Raw genomic sequence first — 22,100 nt, forward strand, 5'->3', positions numbered from 1 at the left:
CTGTATTTACAGAAACGCATTTCCAGCAAACGCTAAGCAAACAGATGCTCGACTTATATTACAGAATATATAATATTCTGTAATATTATATTTTTCAATAGTTTGATTTATAGTATGAAAGGGATATATTGCAATTTGTTTCCCTTAATCCGAAACATTGGTACGTAATGTTACAGGCTTATCAGAGGAATTAAACCGGTATTATTGATATATTGGTCCTAACAGAAATATCCATAACTAATGACGAAGCGACTGCTTTCCAAATTCCAGGTTTACAACAACATAGATCATGCCGCCAAACAAAAAAAGGGGGGGGGGGAATATTAATATTTATCGAACATAAATTAATACCAAAAGAAACTGTCTATCAGTTTGAGCATGCCGAAACCCTTTGCCTCGAAATCACTAATACCACCAATAGACAGCATCGCATAATACTAAATGCTATTTACAGGCCACCAAACTTAAACATGATAAAAGTTTTGCACGAACTCAGTTGCTGGCTTTCACACCAAGAAATATGCTCAACCGAACACCTAATGATAATCGGCGATGTAAACAAATATTGCAAACGAAAACCAGAACAACACTGTACAATACCTAGACACGCTATCCATGTATAACCTAATACCCGCAATAACATCATGTACTAGAGAAGAAATATTCGGAAATACCATCACTGATTCCGGTCTAGATCATATAAACATCCGAGTCATAAAGTTCAAAGTAGAAGATCATTACTTCACCGCTCTAAACCTGTACACTAAGACAATATCCATGCAATGCCCCACATTATAATACATAAACAACACAAAACAATAATAGACGAAGAAATAATCAACCACGAAATAAGAAAAACAGACTGGAAACACCTGGCATTAGATTCAGCAGATATCTTATACAACAACATTAAACTCACACTGGATGAAATATATAAGAAATCTGCAAAGAAAGTCAGAATTCGTTCAAAAACAACACAAAATCCTTGGATAACACAAAACTTCATCCTAGAAATACACAGAAAGGACACGTATGGAAAGAATTAAAGCGATATCCACATAACACAACCTTAAAAACTGAATATAAGATAACAAGGAATCGCCTTACAACAAAAATCTTCTTCTTATTATTGTGCTATCTTCTATCGAAGGTCAGCGACCATCTTGGCGAACAAACTGCGAACAAACAAAAATAAGAAATGCAAAAAGAAACTACTACAGAGACAAATTAATCTCTGCACAAAATAACATGAAACAAACCTGGCATCTGATCAACGAGAGGCTAGATTGTGCTCCCAACACCACTACCACCACCTCTGAAACCATACCATAAAACACAGCTTCATGAAAGACGCAAAACCTATCCAACAACTAGCAAATGACTTTAACCAATACTTTGCAGACTCCATCCAAGAACTGCACAGAAATATCCCCCCCAATCATAAAACGTGATCCACCACTTGGACCACAATCAAAACAGACATTATGGTTCCCAACCATAAAAGAAGCAGAACTTCTCTCTATAATACATCAAATCAGACCAAACAAAGGCCCAGGAATTGATGGTATAAGACCTAAAGATATAAATCAACATGCAACTAGTTTAAGTCCTATCCTACTAAAATTAATAAATAAAATATTTAAAACAGAAAAGATACCAAGTATGCTAAAGACCGCGATAATCACACATCTCTTATTTTTGTTGTAAGGCAGTACCTTGTTATCTTATATTCAATTTTTAAAGTTGTGTTATTTGGATTTTCGCTTTAATTCTTTCCATCTATACAAACATGGAAAAAGAAATTTAATCATTAATTACAGACCATAGCAACATTACCAATTATCAATCAAATTATGGAGAGGATCGTACTAAAGAAACTCACAGCATACACACAGAACTTTCATATTATCCCCAAAACACAATACGGTTTTCAGAAAAATAAGGGAACAACATCTCTCTTGGAAGACTTAGACAAAAACAAAATTGCCATGGTAGTCTTTTTGATCTACCTAAAGCATTTGATACACTCACACATGAAACCTTGTTAGAAAATTCTATTATTGGTTGTTCATTCATTTCTTCCATGATTTCTTTATTTCTTTTATGATCTAACAAGGTGTATCTTGGGATTCTCCTCATAAATCTAATTTCTGCTGCAGTTATTCTTCTCTCATCTCCTTCTTTGATCGTCCATGCCTCACTTCCATAAGTCAGTACAGATCTTTCCAATGTTTAGTAAGTCTAATTCGAGTATGTTTTTGTATACCTTCGAGGGTTTAAAAACTTCATTGATAATATTTAAAATCTAATGAAATTTTGAATTTTCATTTCTGTCTTTTTCTTCTCTGTAGGTATTTGAAAGAGTTGACTTGTTCAATAATTGTATTGTCTAAACAGATTTTACTTCTTATTGGTTCTCTCCCCTTAAAGGCAAGAACCTTTGTCTTATCTTTTGAAATTTCCATATTAAATGTTTTTACTATTAGATTAAGATGATGAATGGAGTATTGCAGATCAATTTTAGAGGTCGCAAGTATAACCTGATCATCTGCAAACAGTATAGACACAAATTGTGTCTATATGTCTAAATTGTGTCTATATTAGTGCGTTTGTTAAATGATATGTACCCATGTTCTGTGAATCTCCAATGTCTTACTATAGAATTCATATAGATTGTGAAGAGAATGGGTGATAGGCTACAGCCTTGCCTTAGTCCCTTGTTTACAGGTTCCCAATCAGAGATTCTTCCATTAACTTTTATTGCAGTCAGGTTGTCCGTATATGTACCATGGATCGCTTTAATCAGGTGATGAAGAACTCTATCTTTTATTAATATTTCAAAACTTTTATTGCCGTTAACTCTTTCAAATTCCTAAGAATAATCAATAAAAGCAATATCGGTTTCCACATTGTATTCTTTATGATTTTCCAATAAAATTTTTAAGGTAAAGTATTCATCTGCACAAGAGCAGCCTCTCCTGAATCCATTCAGCTCTTCTCTTATCTTACCTTCATAGAATTGAGACAGTCTATTTTTCAGAATTTTACTATAGATTTTATATCTACAGTTTAGGAGAATAATTCCTCTATAATTTTCACAGTTATTAATGTCGCCCTTCTTGTTTATACGAATAACTATTGCCTTTTGGCAGTCTTTGGGTGGTGGTTCACCATTCCATATTTTATTTATTAGTTTAAGAAAACGAATTTTGAGGTTTGGGCCTGCATATTTGATTAATTCAGTATTTAACCCATCTTCATCTGGTGTTTTATGGTTTTTACAACTTTGTAGAGTCGTTTCTAGCTCGTCTAGTCTATTGATATAGGATCCAAGAGTATCTCATTATCGAAGTTTATTGTTTCAAAATCTTTATTATGAGTCGAAATGTTTTTCATAATAACTTAGCCCGGTATTCTGATCTATGGGTGTAAGACGTGCATCTTCTCTCAGATATCTATTTAAATTATTTAATATTTTAAACGTTTTCTCTTGTACTCTATATAGTCATCTTGAGATTTTGTTGCATGCCTTTTGTCTTTAATAATTTGGGCGATCTGATCATCCCATTTTCTAATTCTCTTTCTTCTCTGCCGTTCCCTCACTTATTACTATGACAAAAGAATATTTTGCCTTCTTATTATGTGTGTGTGTGTGCGCGCGCCCACAAAATCAAATATTTTCAGCACAATTACGAGTAGTTTCATCAAATACCAAATTCAGGTTGGCATACAATGAATCCTCATATATATCTTTCATGTAGACAGTTACGTATCTTATGTATTTTATAGTCTTTTCAGTAGAACAGAGATCTGGTTTAATACGAAGGATATCGCATTAAACATAAATAAATAAATAAAACAGTTATTTTATTCCACCCAATAAAGTCTCTAAAAACTTGTCGCACATAAGTGCAATTCGTGGGCTAAAGAGTTTTCTAATTTTTGATTAATTTCATATATGTTTTAGTATTTTTATTTATTTTTACAATCCGGAAAAAACTCTGCCCAAGAGATAAACGTGGGATATTTTTCAAGCTACTACAGGTCTCAAGTAAAACCAGCGCCTCTTTTATCTAAGATATAGCTAAGATAAATTTTGGCTAGATGGGTGAAGCAAGAATGCTTTTCATCTTCCCCGTTATCTGTAGAGGACAGTGTATGGATAAGGTGTTATTGAGCTATTAAAGCTCTGATCATGGCAGCAGGGTAACAGCAATAGCTGAGCCTCAGTTAAAGCTTCATTGGCTACAGCATTGCCATCCATTACCCTCCCTGGGTACTCATTTTAGTCGCTTCGTACGACATGCATGGGCTACAGTGAGATTTTTAAGTAAAGCCACCTCTAAAAATTAAGACGATCCCTTGGACCACTCCCTACGAGTAGCCGAAAGACCGTCCAACTCAGCGTTGGTTCCACTCGTGACGGGCTCCCCCACCACTGAGTTGGACGGTCTTTCGGCTACTCGTAGGGAGTGGTCCGGGGATCGTCTTAATTTTTAGAGGTGGCTTTACTTAAAAATCCCACCGACAAGGCCCCCTCACGGGCCACGCCGGAGAATACACTCCCCAAAAACTCAAAATGCTCTCTCAAGGCAACCCCCCCCCCCTCACCGGGAGCAAAATTCCGGAAGAAACCTTAGACAGCGAAACTCTGCGTCCATTTTAGTCGCCTCTTAGTCGGATATACCAGAATCATGAATAAGGACACCTCAAGTTGGTGTCCTTATTAATGATTAAGACCCCATCCGTACATTTCCTTATTAATGATTCTGGTATATCCACATTATATATTCATTTAATTCATTTCTCACCTGCATCAGGAAGTACACTCAATTAGTATTATTTTTTTAGGTTAAATATATTACATTTATTAATTCTCTTAAATCTATAGTGGATTATATACCACAGAAATAGGCTCAAATAGAGAAATAGTGCCTAATAATAATAATAATACAGTCAGTTCGCAGTTCGTAATTTTCTGTAAGAACGCTTACAATGCAATTCATTATAGATTTATAATAGATACAGCAATATAGACCACGTTAATTTATTTATAATATATATTAATCTCATTTTTTGTTTGAATCATCTTGCTATTTCGAATTCCTCTTGCACTTTTTACTAACTGCTACTTCCGCCACCATCCCGAGACAGGAAATGACGTAGCCAGATACTAGAAGATAGAAAGCACTCTGGATATCATTTAGAGAAAGAACATTTTCTTCATTCTCAAATTGAACACGCTTTGCTGACTCTCGTTTCAAGTCATCCATGATATCCAACAACCATTTATCCACCAGACCTGCTTCTATTATTCGAACAATCCTATATTTGGGAGAAACACGTTGAGAATTACTGGGTGGGTGTATAAAATATTTTTTTTCAATAATATGTTTCTTAAACAATTACTAATATGTTCGACAGTGTTCAAAAGGATGTAATATTATATATATATAATTTTAAAAATGAATAACGTAAGCAAAAATAACCGACAATTGGCTTTATTAGGCCGTAATAGTACGGTTGATTATATTGATTAGTTTCGCTAACATACGCTATTGATTTCTTCTGGATTAGGAATCACAAAAAAACAATACAATAAAGTGTTAAAAGTGAACCATTACATAACTAAAGAACAAAACATTTAACAACGCGTAGAAACACGTTACACAAAAGTATAAAACAGAGATCACGCGGATCGTGGAAGCTAGATCAAGTCTATCATTGTTCAGAAAATATGCGGATAGTTGGCAGAAAGATTAAAAGTCTTACGTGTGTAAAGAACTAATTAATAACTTCCAAATATTACATAAAATCATTTCCTGGTTTCTCTTGAGTGTGCTCTGTGAGTGGATAGCAATCGTAGTCTTTTTGATGTTGCTCGCATTGAAGTTGTCCTCGATGTCTAAATCTAAGCGGAAAGAGTCGTTATTATTTTAGCTACGATATTCATAGCCCAGTTTTCTTCTATTTATTGACTCCGAAAAGGGGTATGATAACTTGAACGGAAATCTACTCTGGAAAATATTACAAGACGATAAAATACCTCCCAAATTAATTAGAGCGATAAAAAGTCAATACAGAGAAACAGATGGAACCTATAACTATAAATAAATGAGTAAAACAAGGCCGTGACTTATCACCAATTCCTCTTCAACATTTATATAAACAGAATTCTAAAGGAATGGAAAACAACTGTCAAAAATGGAATTAAACCAGCAAATAAAATACAGTTAAATACAATACTTTATGCAGATGATTAAGTACTAATTTCAAATTCAGAACATAAACTCCAAATTGCAACTAACCATCTAAAGGAAATAGCAAAAAAATTTTAATGAAAATCTCGGAACCAAAAACAAAAGCTAAGGCAATGTGTGGAAACACCACTCAAAGGATTGAGTCAAAATTATGCTTAACAATAAAAGAATAGAACACGTTACAGAATTCAAATATTTAGGAAATATAATCTCGCAATACAATACTGATTTTCAATTGGAAGCAAGACTACAAATTTACAATAGAATGAATGGCATAATTAAAAGAAATTTTGAAGAACAAATGACTGAAGAAACTCAATTAAGATTACATTATATGACCTTTAAACCATCTCTCAAATTTGCAAGTGAAAGTTGGATTCTATAACAATGAAACAGACAAAGATTGCAAGCCGCACAGATGACGTTTCTAAAACCTCTCCTGAGACTCACTAGATGAGATAAAAAAAAAGAAACATCATACAAGAAATATAAGGTATAGAAAGGATGAATAACAATAGGATTCTTAAACTAGCACTAGAATATAAACCTACAGGAAGAAGACATCGTACACGTCCAAGATAGAACTGGAAAGATCAACTTCATATGCAGAGCAAGAACAGGACATAAAACGCCTATACCTGAATTGCTCAGACGACAACGAAATAAATAAAGTAATCAAAAATATTTAAAATTCTTCATACACTTTGTTCAAAGGTCTCTTTAAAGGACTTTTCCTTCTTAGTGCTATTCCCAAACTAAGACTGTAGAAGTCGCTTTTCGAAATAAAGAAATCCTTGGCATTTCTTTGGTACGCACTGCTCTGCAATGTGGTACGAAGGCTAATGTGCGCGTGCTTTCTTGTCAACGTCAGCTGTAAACCATCATTCTCTGATGCCACGAGGTTCGATGGTAATTTTTCCATCGCTTTTCCGATCATCAGCATATCAGGAATAGTAGATTTCTGCGGAGAAATTAAAAAATACTTCTTTAGAAACATATACAGTATAATGATGTTGATATAAGTAACATATATAACTGTTAAAAGTAGGAGATTACCGGGTATGGTTGTCACAAACGCAATAACATAGAAACTGTAATTTATAGGCACGTACTAATATATCATAGAGAACGTAGGTACATCCCCGCTAGCACTCATTTCTCTGTGGGGTTGGGTGAAAAAAAGCAATAATAAAATAAGAAGCGTTGGAAAGGATTATAATATAAATTACCGCACTTTTGAGCGATATTGCAAGAAATTTACGGACACAGAAATTGACAACAGTATTACACAGCACATAAATATCGTAGGATACAAAAGATATCGGCAAATGTTTTTTCCGATGAATTTTCTAGATGAATTGGAGGCCTATCTCCTCCAAGGCTCTGACATATATTTTGGTCTCAGTCCAAAGGAGGTTCAAAAGATTGCATATGAAGTAGCTGTGGCAAATAATTTAACGATACCACACAGTTGGGAGAGTAATAAACAAGCTGGTGCTGATTGGTTTTCAGCGTTTATAAAGCGTCATAGTAAGGTATCAATAAGACACCAGAAGCAACCAGCTTGGCACGCGCAACTAGCTTCAACGGACATAATGTAAATAATAAGCAAGTCGGAGCAGTCAAACCAGCGGAGAGAGGTCACTTGTTATTTTAGCAGTGGCTGTGTCTGGGACAGGCAACACAGTTCCACCATTTTTCGTGTTCCCTCGTGTTCACTTCAAAGACCACTTCATTAGAGATGGACCTCCTGGTTGTCAAGGTGAAAGTAATCTTTCAGGATGGATGACTGAAGGATTACTTCTGGATTGTTTTTCAAGTTCTTGAAGCATTTTTCACAATCATTTTAAATCTACAAAAGAAAAACCATGTTTATAACGTGTAAAAAATAACGTGTACCCGTCTGTAGACTACCCGTCTACAGACGGGTACTCTTCATTGTCTGTAGTGAGATGGAGAGGTACAAAATTGACATTTCGGGAATTACAGAGACCAGATGGAATGGAGAAGGGCGTTTCAAAAGATAGGATGGTAAGCTAGTTGTTTATTCAGGAAGGGAATCAAAGCATCGTGGGGTAGCTAAGTAGTGTTACCGAAGATAGTTCAGACAAGAACCGTTTTTGGTTATAATCCCGTGAATGTCAGGATACTTTTAAGACTCATCCTACCAATTTTTTAATCGTGGCAGCTTCTTGATAAATTCTATATCACTTTTATCTATGCAAATCTCAGCATCATTTAAGAGAAAGTCTTCCGTTAATTTTGGAATAACAGTTTGTTTCCTTCATGACATTTTATTCATCTTTTTGGCTTAAGAATTCCTTTAAGTTCCATTTCTTCCGTAAACTTCCTACTTCCTAGTACGTATTTTATGTTATAATCAAGGCAACGACTGTTCTGTTACTCTGTGTCAGAAATTCAACTTCCTCTCCGGAAGTACAAACTTCGCGCAATCGCACTACTGACTGATGGGGTAAGCAACATGGCGGCAAACACGAACTCGCTTTTTGTAAACAAGGCTACAAATCTTTAACGGCGTGAACGTTCAATAACGCCGAAAGTTCTTTATTTTCTTATTCCAAGTTTAAGTTACAGAAATAAAGAAATAAAAATTAGAGACGAGTGATTTTCACAAATAAATTTAGGAATTCAACAGTTTTGCGTGAGGCCGTAACTACACCAACATTTCTTTTATATGTAACATTAGTAAAGAAATTTCTGATTACAAGAAATAATGCATTTTCAGTACGGTATACTTTTATGTATAATAAATAAAATAAAAAATATTATCCGGAAGTAATGTTCTTATTTTTCTCAAGATTTATTGGAAAAATGGTTGATAAGCACTCTTACCACAAAAGCCATAAATGTTGAGGATCCTTTTAATGTGCCACATGTGTATCTTCCCTGAGCCACGGCAGAATATAATTCTTCGACTGTTTCGATCGGTTTCTCTAATTCAGGCATTGCCATGATGGCCATCAAGACTCCGCTGTAACTAATAGTAAACACCATGTTACACAGGAACCATACAGTGTCTGCAATCTCACATGACACCGAAGAGGGCAGTCCAGAATGCACTCCTGAAATGGAACAGAAAAAAAATAATAAAATGGCTCAAGGACGAGTATTAAAATACATAAAGAAATGTGAATTTGAATCCATACAGTTAAGTACAATTCCTATTGTACTTGATGTTACATCGTTCTATACATTTTGAAGGAAAAACCTTGGGAAATTCCAACCTATTTAATTGTCACTGCTAATCAACAAATCAAGAATAGTGTCCATACGAAGAATGTTTCTTTCACTGACCTTGTGAGAGTAGAGATCCAAATAAATGCCAAAAGATATGAACCCCGGAGGGTTTGGGAAAAAGTCGTATCTTGGCTGCAATAGTTCCCAGTTTGTAGAAGATCAACGTGGCACACAATAATGATACTCCGATTGCAGTCCACATCTGTAATATATATAAAAAAATCGTTTTAAATATCTATACTAGAAATAAAATAACAAAATACTGGCAATGAACAAACCAGACAAAATCGATAACATTCTCTGCGAAAGTAGCAAGAGTTTCTTTATGGAGAGATTTGTGTAGTTTGCCGCATTCTTACAGGAAGCCACTTGGGCTGAGTTCATTATTTTGCACGGAAGAAGAACATTGTTTTGGATCATGGGAATGAATGCTGTTCCTTTAGAAAAGGATTCAGAAACTACCTCATGGGACTAAATAGAAGCACTGTAACAAATTTATCTTAACAGTGATGTGCAAATGGGTTAAGACGACACCTTTGTCATTCAGCCAGTCAGGGAAATTTCGGGTAGTCTGCTAATAATTCAGAATTTTATGTTTAATCGAATTCTCTATATTTATCAATATTATGCCCATCTCTTTTTTTCAGTGTTTATCAAGATTTTATCCTTTGTCGTCATGCGGTGTTTTTTTTACTCTGAGCTCTATTTCTTATTGATGTTTCTGATCATCTTTCATACTTCTTGATATCTACGCAGTGTTTCTTTAATTAATCTGCTTTTGTCTTTTCCGACCGCTTCCTTCACTTCATTGCATTTCAATCAATACAGTTCTTCTAACTCTTGGGAAATATCAATTCGAATCATTTATGCTCTTTTCTTACAACAGTTTCAATGTCTTTTGTGAAATCCACTTATTTATTTCTTTTCTGCCTCTGGATCCGTCCAGCCGATCTCGGCTAATCCAAGGATATCACATCTGCACATCTCTATATCTCACTGCAAGGAAATCTTAATTATTAATGAAATATATAATTACTGTCAGTTAATGGATTTGCTGATTACATTTTAGCCAATAAATTTATATAAAATCAAAATATTACTTTGGATTGAAATTACTTATATAAAATATTTTGAGAAAATGTAAGATTAGTTTTGCAAACAGAAAATAAACTGAAGTTTGCGAAATACAGTAAAATATTAAAAATATAATTCAAATACATTTAGAATATATAATGTATAAGCTATGAGATATCGAAGGCAAATGGGGAATGACCGGTGGATTAATACCCTGGTGGGTAATGGATGGCAATGCTGTAGCCAATGAAGTTCTAACTGAGGCTCTGCTATTGCTGCTACCCTCTTGTCATGATCAGAGCTTTAATAGCACAATAACACTTTATCCCTACACAGTCCTCTACAGATAACGGGGAAGATGAAAAGCATTCTTGCTTCGCCCCTTTAAGCCAGTCCTTATAAGGACTATAAGCTATGATATCGGAGACAGACACTCTTCCTTCCCCAATAGATCCACGCCAGAGGCCTCAGTTCCACAGCCTCTCAATGACCAGCAAAAATTGTCAGAAGCCCATTTGCCGTAGTCAGAGCCCTTTAAAAGAACAACAACAGACAAGGACATATGCGGATGTAGTCCGCTCTAAACAAACAACTCGTGAACATTATCAACCAGTACCACACACAAACCTGACAGCTATCATCACCTCTCCTCTCTGGCAAATATGCTACTAGACTTCAGCAGATTCAACCCTACACCATTTTCTACTAAAAGATTCCTGAAGGATACACAAACCATCCTCATAGCGCTCATTCATGGACAGGAATAAACTAAATTGAGACTCTGCAGATTATCGCGTGGAACGCGAACGGCCTCAGAAACAAGGTCTTGGAGCTCCAAGAGTTCACCGAAGCGAAACACATATGAGATCATTGGACAACCTCAAAATCAGGGGATATGATCTGTACAGAACTGACAGGCTGACCCACAGAAGCGGCTGCACAGCCATTTCATGAAGAATTATATTAACCATCACCCTGTAAATATCCCACCTTCCGCTAATCTTGAGGTTACAGGTGTAGAAGTTCTCACGAGCTCGGCTGGTAAACTAAAAATTTGTGCAGCATACAATCCTCCATTAAAATCATTATCGCCTGGGATTTGGATGCCATCTTGGGCATCAGAGAGCCTGTCGTCATTGACGGTGAATTAAACGCCAAGCATCTCGCTTGGAACACTCGAACTACTAACAGGAATGGCCACATACTTGCTAACTATACAGGATCCAACAACGCGGTTGTGGCAGGGCCCACTGAATCTACCCATCATAATAAGTATGGCACTTCCTGATGTCTTGGACATAGTCATACTGCCGAATATGATACTCAAGTACGGTTTAATGACAACATAAACGATCTTTCATCTGATCATAATCCAATACTGCTACAGTTGGGGAACCAAGCAAAACTGTCTCCCCCCCCCACACACACACTCATTCATGTCATGGGAAAGGTTCACCAAAGTACTCCCGAAATATATTTGTCCTGTTCCGCTTATAAAATACAAAGAAGAAATTGAAACAGCTGTTAAAGACCTCATCCAACAGATTAACACAGCGTGTTCAGCAATCACCTTCCACAACTATTCTCAGGCCCAACCACTTGCCGTAAGATGTCATGAACCTGATCAAGGAGAAAAATAAGGCTAGAAAAAGGTTTCATAATACCCGCGCACCACAGTACAAACGAATACTGAATAGGCTTAATTCTGAGATGCCCTTAATACACGTAGAAGTCAACTTTGAGAAGAACGATTGACTTCTATCTCTCCTGACAATCACTGCATTTGGATCTAATCAGAAGAATCAAAAACAAAACGAAATCTCTTTCGCCTCTCCAAACAGATGTAGGCCTTATCCACACGGATGCATATAAAGTTGAAATAGCAGAAAACTTAGACAAGCAATATAAACCCTCATATCAGCATCTAGACTTCAGTCACATCTACAAGATTCATCGACATGTCAGATGTCGTTAAAATCTTCTGCAACCTGCTCCAATCAAATTGCACCCACATCACCAGCAGAAATATATGATATAATCAAGAAATTAAAAACCAAAAAGGATCCTGGACTTGATGGCATCACCAACAAGATGAATTAAGCTGCTGCCTCGTATAGCTATTGTACATCTGACCAACATAATTAATCCCATCCTTCGTTTCAAACATTTTCCTTCCTGTTGGAAGGTGTCGGATATAATTCCAATCCATAAGACCGGAAAAGGCCCGCACCTGCCTCAAAATTATAGACCAATCAGCCTCATCTCAAATCTAGGCAAAATTGCAGAGACAGGTATTCTTATCAAACTCCAAGCCACCGTACACAAGTTAAACATTCTTCGTAAAGAGCAGTTTGGGTTCCGTCAATTCTATAGTACTACAGCAGATACATAGACTAGTTGAATACATCTCCATTGGATTCAATTGGCATAAATGCACTGGGAATGTTTTCCTTGACATAGTTAGTGCATTTGATAAAATTTGGCATTTCGGATTACTGCATAAACTGATCTCAACTGGAATACCATTGGAAATGGTTCACCAAATTAAATCATACCTTTCTGACAGGCGTATGCAAATCAAGATCAACGTTACAGTATCAGCACAGAAATGTATCTTGGCTGGAGTCCAGCACCGATTCTTGTCTCCATATACATGTGTGATATCCCGCACAATCCATTGTCATCTATCATTGTCCTCTACATGGAGGATACAGCAATATTAGCTGGATCTCTACAGCCACATCTTGCCACCAAAAACTTCAAGAAAACCTACTATTAATTGAAATATGGTTCTCCAAATGGAGAGTGCAAGTGAATCCCCAGAAGAGCGTAGCCATGCTATTCACCAGAAGACCGATGATTCCTAAAGGGGACATCTTCCTGTTTAACACAAACATCCTGTGGCAAACAGAAGTCAAATACATTGGTGTACTATTGGACTGATGATTAACTTTCAGCTGCCATACCAAGGCTCTCTGTGTAAAGGCATCAAAAGCCATTGCTCAACTCCATCCTCTAACCTAAACAAACGAACAGTAAACTAAGCATCAGAATCAAACTACTTACTCTTCTCCGACTTGGAGCCATACCACTGATACTAATATTCTCAAATTACAACGAGTACAAAATAAATGTCTAGGAATGATCCATGGTTCATCAGAAATGTGCAACTCCATCAGAACACAGATGTCCCCTTAATTTTCTGCAAACTATGGCAACAAAGTTCTTTTCAAAGGCATCTGTACAAAGATGCCTTTGAAAAGGCATCCCAAACAAGCTGGTGCAACTAGCTGTAAATTACGAAGCAATGGATTACTTCAAACATAAAAGACCAAACGCCATCTTAAACTCTAATTCTGATGTTTAATCTCCAAGCCCGCTCAGGGAAAGCAATTGGCTCATACATTTTTCCACTCACTGTTTCCCTATCAGATAGTGGGGAGTATGAAAAGCATTTTGCTTTACCCGTTATGCCACAAATATTAATCGTTAATCATTTAAGTTGTGATCTCATTAGGTGCTGCTGCTAGATCTATTGTTGGGTTATTTTATATGCTGAGAAGTAATGTGAATTTGTGAGCTTATTCATTTAAAAAATGTAGTTGAATTTTTTAAGATGGATACTTTCAAGACATTCAGTCGTAACAACATATTACAAATTAATTGCGAGGATAATACTTTATGCAGTTAAAGTTCACAAAAAATAGCCTTCGCTGAATGATCATTGAATAGCTTCCCCATGGAATATGATACGTACCAATTGTAAGGTTGGCGTGAGAAGCAAGCCAAAACATTTTCGCTCCATTAGTAGAAACATAGGGCCAACATATGTTTCCATCTCAACGCCTACGAGCTCTGATATATTTTTTCGTTTTAGAGAACTCAATGAAGGTAAAGCTGGTAGCCTTAATTTAGTGTCTACGTCTTGGTCGCTCAACTAAGTCGTAGTCCAACGTCTTTCGATGGATATCTATCGCATTACCTTTCATCATCAACAAATAGTTATATATCATCTGACAAATACACTCACAATGTCATTAATGTAAAGATGGAATAAGGATGAAGCAAGGATAGTTCCTTGTGGTAAACCCAAGGTCGTAATTTTGCAGCCTCACCTCCCCATACATCATTAAGTCTACCTTCACGTTATTGTAAAATGTGAGCAAGTTACTGAGGCATGCATGACCTTCCCTTAGTAAACCTATGTCACTCTTTGTACAATATAGATTTCTCTGTCATTCCGTTCCTGTATGCAAGATATTACCAACTTTTCCAAACTATTCAACACGAAACTAAGATACTGATAGGTCGATAGCTGGATGCATTGGCCTTTGCATCATCCTCGTTCATTGAGATTATCATACATTCGCTCTACTCCTGTGGAATTTTCCCTGTTCGGAGACTCAAAGTATACAGCCAGATCATCTGAGTACCCTTTTAGTACTCGTGCTGACATCCTATCCGTCCGTACTTCTGAATTCTTATTCAGTTTGTGCAACAGTTCTAATACCTCTTCCTCATTCAGCTGAGTTTCTTCATCCAGTAAAGAGATAACAGTGAGCTCAATGTCGCGTACACCAGGAAGATAGCTTTTAACAAAATGAACACTCATTAGTTGAAGAACTCTTCTCCATCAGTCACCTGAATACCATCTGCATTCAGTAGAATTATTCTTTCACATTCATTCTTTCTTTTGCTTTCAGCATATCGATAGAATTCTTGTGACTCGCTTTAGCTTGCGAAGTGAATTTCTTTTCATATTCAAACAGCTACCCGTGCAAGAGTTGGAACTCTTTTGAAGTGTTTCTTATAATTTTCGTAACTGATATCATCCTGATCGACGTAACAATATTTCATCCATATCATTTTTTTCTTAAGAAGTTCTTGCTTAATAATTTGCTTCCCCTTCCTCTGACTCCTACCGTATTTATTCTTCGATCTCTTGGGACACATTCCAATATTGCATCAATTAAATATTCTAAATGCTATCCATTCATTGCACATTTCCTCCCGTCTAGCAGCCGATACCATAATCCCCAAGTACTCGTAAGTATACCCCTCAGTTGATCATAGTTATTTGCTTTGTACTTCAGCATGTCTTGAATAGATATACTTAAGTTCCTTTAATGTTTATTCCGTTGTTATTTGCCAACGACCAGTTGCTAAGTAATTACTTCATGAATTAACAATATATTTTGCGAATATCGTGCACAGGATACTATTTAATGCATGACATCAGAAACAACCTTGAATCCAACTAGCAAGCCTATTTATATTTAAATATACTCCACTAAATATCATACTTTATATGTTTACCTTCTTGGAAAATGGGCGAAACAGAATGAAAGTCTTTGGTTTTTCTTTTGGTGCTTGCGTCACATAAGTAGCTCCTAACATCATGTTAGGTTCGGCAAAGTCCGCGGCCGACGTGCGGGAAGAACTCATCACCAATCCAAAGCCAAAATCAGCTTCCTGGAACGTAAAGTAGAGAGAGAGAGAGAGAGAGAGAGACTGTTAATTATAAGCCAAGAATTATGGGATTCCAAAGTTATATTTATTAATTAATGATCATAGCAGCAGCAATCAGGGAAGAAAAAAAACTTACGTTTTCCAAAACCATTCTCATAACTCCAGTCCATCTCCCATTATCCAATTTTCGACCAAATTCATTGTCTGCTGGCGAACGTATTTCATACCTACACGAATAGTATTAATGTTAATCACTTTCAATCCACACATAAACCTATATTACATCTAAGTCAGTTTAATTTCCCCTTAACTTCCCCGTACAGTCGTCTTTTGCTAATTAATTCCACTTATTATGCATTACAAATAATCTTTATTGAGTCAAAGATCCAATACTAGTTGGATGAAAACGAATATTCTGCGCATGCTCACATTCCAAGCTATCTGTCACTAATATATTCCCCAAGGAAACGAGTTTTGCTGAAAAACAAGACACTTGTCTCATATTAGGTATTTTTTACCGTCAATGCTGGTGTGATTGTTTTATTATATATATATATATATATATATATATATATATAACTTTAAAAATATAACTTACACGAAATTGAGCTTCTTAGATATGGTGTTTAACAAATGGTAATCAGTTCCTCCAACAGGCTTTTTCTTTCCCTCTTCGTCTTCTTTCAGAATCAGAAAGGGATAATTCTGTGAAAGCAAAACAAAGATAATTAAAGATTTCACAAATCGCCTGTATTCAATTAAATAATCCAATTAAAAATACTTATACTTACGGGTCTGAATGCAGCGATGAATTTCGCCCCTTTCATATCTTGAAAATAATTCACATCACGTAAGAAATATTCCCGTGAAGAAAACACTTCGTTAGTAGAATTCCTAGAGAATAAGTGAGATACTTGCGTAGAACAGTGACCAGTTTTCGCCTCATTGCCAGAGATGTGTGAAAGTGAAAACTGTGAAAGATAAAATTAAGAATATCTTAAAGTACTTTAAATTTTATTAAAATATTATTTAAAATTTCAATTTTTTATTACTTTTCCTCACTTTTTTCTCAGAAATTTTTGGTTATATATATAAAGCTATTTTAGCATATGAATGTAAAAATTAACTTTATTTATATAATATTGCAAATATTGAATCGCACTGCATTCACTGATTTTTTATTAATTTTATTTTATAAAAATTTAAATGAGAACAAAGATCTTACATCAATACTATTTTAAATTATTCTCATTATTTTCTCTTGTATCAGTTTTCAGTGATCAATGGAGGGGAGGGGGGAATGCCGGTATAAATTATGAAAACTGAAAAACAAACGAAGTATAATACATACTAATGAGAAATTTCTTGATACGACATACAAATTAATATCACAGCCATAAAAATTAGTAGGCTCGTACACCATCATTTCCAGGTTTTCAGGAATCTGTGGTAAGAAGATCACCCATCGAACTGAATCATCTTGCCAAGATAAATGCTAGCACATGAAATAAGATTTAAAATTACATCAGACATTTTAATGTCATATAAACTATATCATTTTTTATGGAAAAAATTAATATATAAATATTCAATAAAAACTTGAAAGGTGTTTTTGATTTTCTTTTTATTATTAACTAATTTCATAAATAATCTAGATAAAAAATACTTTATCCATAAAAATATTAATGTTCATAAATATTTTCATAAGAATTAATCATTTAAATTTGAAAAAACATCTGCAAGAAAACCTTTGCTATTTTTAAAGCCATGCGGCATGCGTCGATTATAAAAATAAATATTCCATCTTAGATACTTAGATTCCATCCTAGTGTTTATTCAAAAACGTTACCTTCTTAGAAACTGCAATGCTTTGTCCAAGACATTCCGTAAAATAAAATACATGAGCAACGTTCAGCCTTCTTCCATACAGGAAATTCTTTGGTAATTCTTTTTCAACCTTTTCAAAATATTTTTCTTGGAAAGCCATCGTGCGCACGCCTTTGAGATGCAAAGCATCTATTAAATGTTCCACTTGCTGATTCGCTGTAAATAAAATAAAATAAATAAATTTTCTCTCCGCTTGTTATAATGTAATTGAGGTACTCTTAATGGCAACAAAAAGTACCATAAGTCTCTAAATTACAAATCATATTTTTTAAATTATTTTATTTCAAAAGTATAACTGGAATAGTTAATAGATTCCTGATTAAACAAAGTGAAGCCTATATCTTTTCTTACCCATTGATTTTGTATACACTATAACGACCTCCTTTAAATGGAGAATCTTTGTTATAGAATCAGCCAGAAACATTGAGTAATCTTCTCCTAAGTTCCAGGAATATTTCCAGCATGGAGGGGTTGTATTTTCTTTAAAGAAAAATAAATAAATAAATAATAAATGCATTGATAAAATATAAATAAAGTATATTTATGGAGATTTATGGAGATCATCTAATAAAATGAAACAAATGGCTCCAAGTTAAATTGTATAAATTTTATTAGTTTGCTGTGTCCAGATATTAGTGTAATTTCTTTACATTTATTTATTTGTTTATTTTTATTTTTTTTAATAATAATAATTTTATTATTATTATTATGATACATAAATTACATACATTTGATTATATATGATACAACATTACATACATTACATGCATTTCATTGCATATGATACATACCTGATTACATATTTTTCTTTAAAAAAAAATCAATCCTTTTTTTATTATTAAAATTATGATTAATATTGTGATTACATATTTACAACACATAAGATTACCTATTTACAACAGGTTTGGATTCTGTTTTTTTTTTTTTTTTTTTTTTTTTTGTAACAATGAAATTCGTACAGATTTTTTTTCTTTCTTTTCTTTTTCCCCCCTGTATAATGTATTATTAATAATAATAATAATATTATGCAGCATTTATTCGTTTAACAATAAAATATATATTTACAATTTTGATTTTTTTTTTTTTTTTTTTTTTTTTTTGCAATATTTAAGCGCTATAACTAAAGCACTGAAATGTGGTATTGGGTTTGGATTTTTTTTTTTTTTTATCTTGGATGAGATATGATTTCTCAGCTTTCATCCTCGAAACTTATTTGTAAGCTTTTCTGAGGATGATAGCCGTTAGTTATTATTCATCAGTTTGTTTGCTGTGTTACAAAATCAAACCCATGTTTAATAGGTTTGATTTCCATTGCAGCTGTTGATTGAGAAATTCGCGCACGCCACACACACAAAAACACACACGCACGATAACTTGGAATGTCTTGATTGATGCAACAATCTTATTGAAAATGAAGATAGCTGTGTTAGCATTCAAAACGAAATCTGTTAACAATAATAATCTGAGGTAATCTGTCACGTAAGCAAAATGGGAATTGAATAAAAGTAAATGATTCCAATATGGTGGCAAAAGAGAGGGAGAAAGACCCAAAGGAAGATCAAAATCTAGATAGATTGATACAGTTAATACTTAGGAAGACAAAAACATAATATTTTTCTAAAATAATCGAAATACTTGTCACTAGAAAAATGTAAATGTAGGAGATACAGTTGTTACAAAATCAAATAACTATATGTATTAGGGCACTCGTAACATTCAACATATACTTCAGACATAATATACACTCTTCATGCCATAGCATAAACTACAATCTACATTACACACAGAAATATTTATAAAGTTATTTCTTTTAACTGTAAAGATGGAGTTTCTGCAATGGAAAAATATTAAGAATGGCAAAGAGGACACTAGTTTTTCAATACGTATTTCATTTGTGTTATTCAAACACTTGAATCCATTAATTTGGCAACGTCAGTATTAAACTCTTCACAAGTTCCATTACTATTACTCATAATTATTACAAGAAACAAAGCTGAGGTTAGAAATGTGTTTTTCTAAACTCCGTTCTTAACTCTTGAAATAGAAAGCGTAGATAAAGAGAAGTAAATCTTACCTTCGATGCTGAGAACACCCTGAAAACAAATAAAATAAACGACACATCTTAGAGCCATTCAGATGATTGTCTGACTTCACTCATTGACATTAAACTCCCCTTGTGCAAACACAGTTCTGTCACATGATATGGTCCTATAAAAAATTCATTCATAATTGACTTGAAACTCGTGTTGATATGTATTTGAATGCACAATGGGAAAAATTCAAAAGAGAAATTTGCCTCACTTCTGTATATTGTTCATTTTCATTGTTTATTCAAAGTCTGATATTATCTGAGCAGCTGCCTTGGACAAACACGTTCATATACCAGCATGCGATTTTCTATCTCTAAAAATAGATGTCGCGACCTACAAAATAAAGAATTTTAAAATAAAAGGCCAATATTGGATTTCTGAATAACTACAAATGAGGTCTTTCTTGTATTTTAATCTTTATTTCAGAAAATTATTCCCATTTTTTAAACTCAATTAGTTTTGTTAATAAGAGGTATATTATTACAATAGCTGTACGTCTCTTGCCAAATCCTTCCCAATGTTATTAATGTATAGACTGAACAACAATGAACCAAGGACTGATCCTTGAGGCACACCACTGGTTACCGTAAATCTTGCAGACTCACATCCCCCATATACTATTTTTTGATATCTATTAATCAGACATCTTCATTATCCAAGCTACCAAGCTAACATTTATAATCCAACCCATATTCTCCAATTTATGCAACAGTCTTCCATGTCGTATCTGTCGGCTTAACAAAATCCAAAAGTATCATGGTGTATCCATTCCCCTTGTCTAGTCCAATGGTAACATTGTTATGGAATGTGAGCATGTTGTTAAAACATATCTTTCACTTAGTAAACCCATGTTGTTCGTTGCAAAGTACAGATTCTCTGTCAATCCATTTCTGAAAGCGAGCCCTAACCAATTTTTCCAAAATCTTCACCACCACCACTCCATCGGTCTTTGCACTACCCTCATGCAATGGAATTACCATACATTCCATCCATTCCTGCGGAATCTTCCCTGTTCTGAGACTTATATTAAACATCCTGGACAAAGGAATGGCCAGTTCAGTTGAACACTCTTTTAGCACACGTGCTGATATCTCATGTCCCTATTGCTGAATTCTTATTCAGTTGATGGAATATCTCTACTCTTTCCACCACACATAAACCTTGTTTCTCTCCAAATTTCGATAATCCGTTTGAAGATATTGTTATATTTTTATTTTTCTAACTTTTGATTTTCTCCAGTCCAAAAACCCACACCATTTTTTGGTACATTTTGTTTTATTGTTGCTTGAAATTTCAGTTTAAAAAAAAAAAAAAAGGAAAAAATGGCAAGAATTGGTAATGAAAATTGAATGGAGAGAAATACTAACATTTTCATCTCCTAATTTTATAAGAATAAATAAAATAAGAATAAAATATAATAAATGACGTCATACTTATGCGCGGAATATCATCAGGATATCTATGGAAATACATTTTTCTAATAAAAATAAATGGATTCGTAGACGATTTTTACATGGGCTATCATTTTTATTTTAATTTCATTTTTATTTTAATTTTCATGTATTTTATATATTTTTTGTATTTTCTGCAGGCGATGAAAATCAATTACCACCTAAAAAGTATAGAGATAATGGAAAATTTCTATATGATATAGTTTTCAAATATTTTCCCCTAAAGAAAACCTGTGTGACAACTAACAAAATATTAAAGTTTTGCTAAAGCTTTTCCTATCTAACATTATGGGAAATTTCTTGTAATTGTTGCTTTTGCATATTACGCTAAAAACTGTTTCTTCCATACGTCACCCATAGCAACGTGTGTGCATTGCGGTGAAGCTACGTTTACATACGATCTGTATCTCTTCAATGCTTTTAATGACTGAAATTTGTAGATATGGTAGTTTTAAAACGTTCATCCTTTTTCTTTCAAAATTTCTGCATTCATCCTTTACAATACTGTTCATGTCCATTATGAATAATACATTATTAGCGATTTATTTTTTATATTTATCATGTTCCTATTTTTTCGTTTCATTTGTAATCTTGCATATGAATATTGATAA

The 22,100-nt window shown here is 34.3% G+C and overlaps 1 protein-coding gene across 1 annotated transcript; it reads right to left on the reverse strand.

Moving 5' to 3' along the window:
- Nucleotides 1-4,845: 4,845 nt before the first annotated feature.
- On the reverse strand, nucleotides 4,846-20,122 carry LOC150102282 (putative glutamate receptor). Its single transcript, XM_090399166.1, has 12 exons — nucleotides 20,023-20,122; nucleotides 18,300-18,428; nucleotides 17,911-18,104; nucleotides 17,413-17,556; nucleotides 16,853-17,032; nucleotides 16,660-16,766; nucleotides 16,198-16,288; nucleotides 15,909-16,064; nucleotides 9,576-9,720; nucleotides 9,114-9,343; nucleotides 6,962-7,221; nucleotides 4,846-5,325 (listed from the first exon to the last, which is right to left on the reverse strand). Exons 1-12 carry the CDS (start codon nucleotides 20,078-20,080, stop codon nucleotides 5,094-5,096), a joined length of 1,926 nt encoding a protein of 641 aa, XP_090255292.1. The 5' UTR covers nucleotides 20,081-20,122; the 3' UTR covers nucleotides 4,846-5,093.
- Nucleotides 20,123-22,100: the final 1,978 nt, after the last annotated feature.

Source organism: Typopeltis vanoorti, chromosome 10, assembly GCF_054136105.1.
Source record: "Typopeltis vanoorti isolate ZY-2024b chromosome 10, IOZ_Tvanoo_1.0, whole genome shotgun sequence".
In the NCBI taxonomy this organism is placed as follows: Eukaryota; Metazoa; Arthropoda; class Arachnida; order Uropygi; family Thelyphonidae; genus Typopeltis; species Typopeltis vanoorti.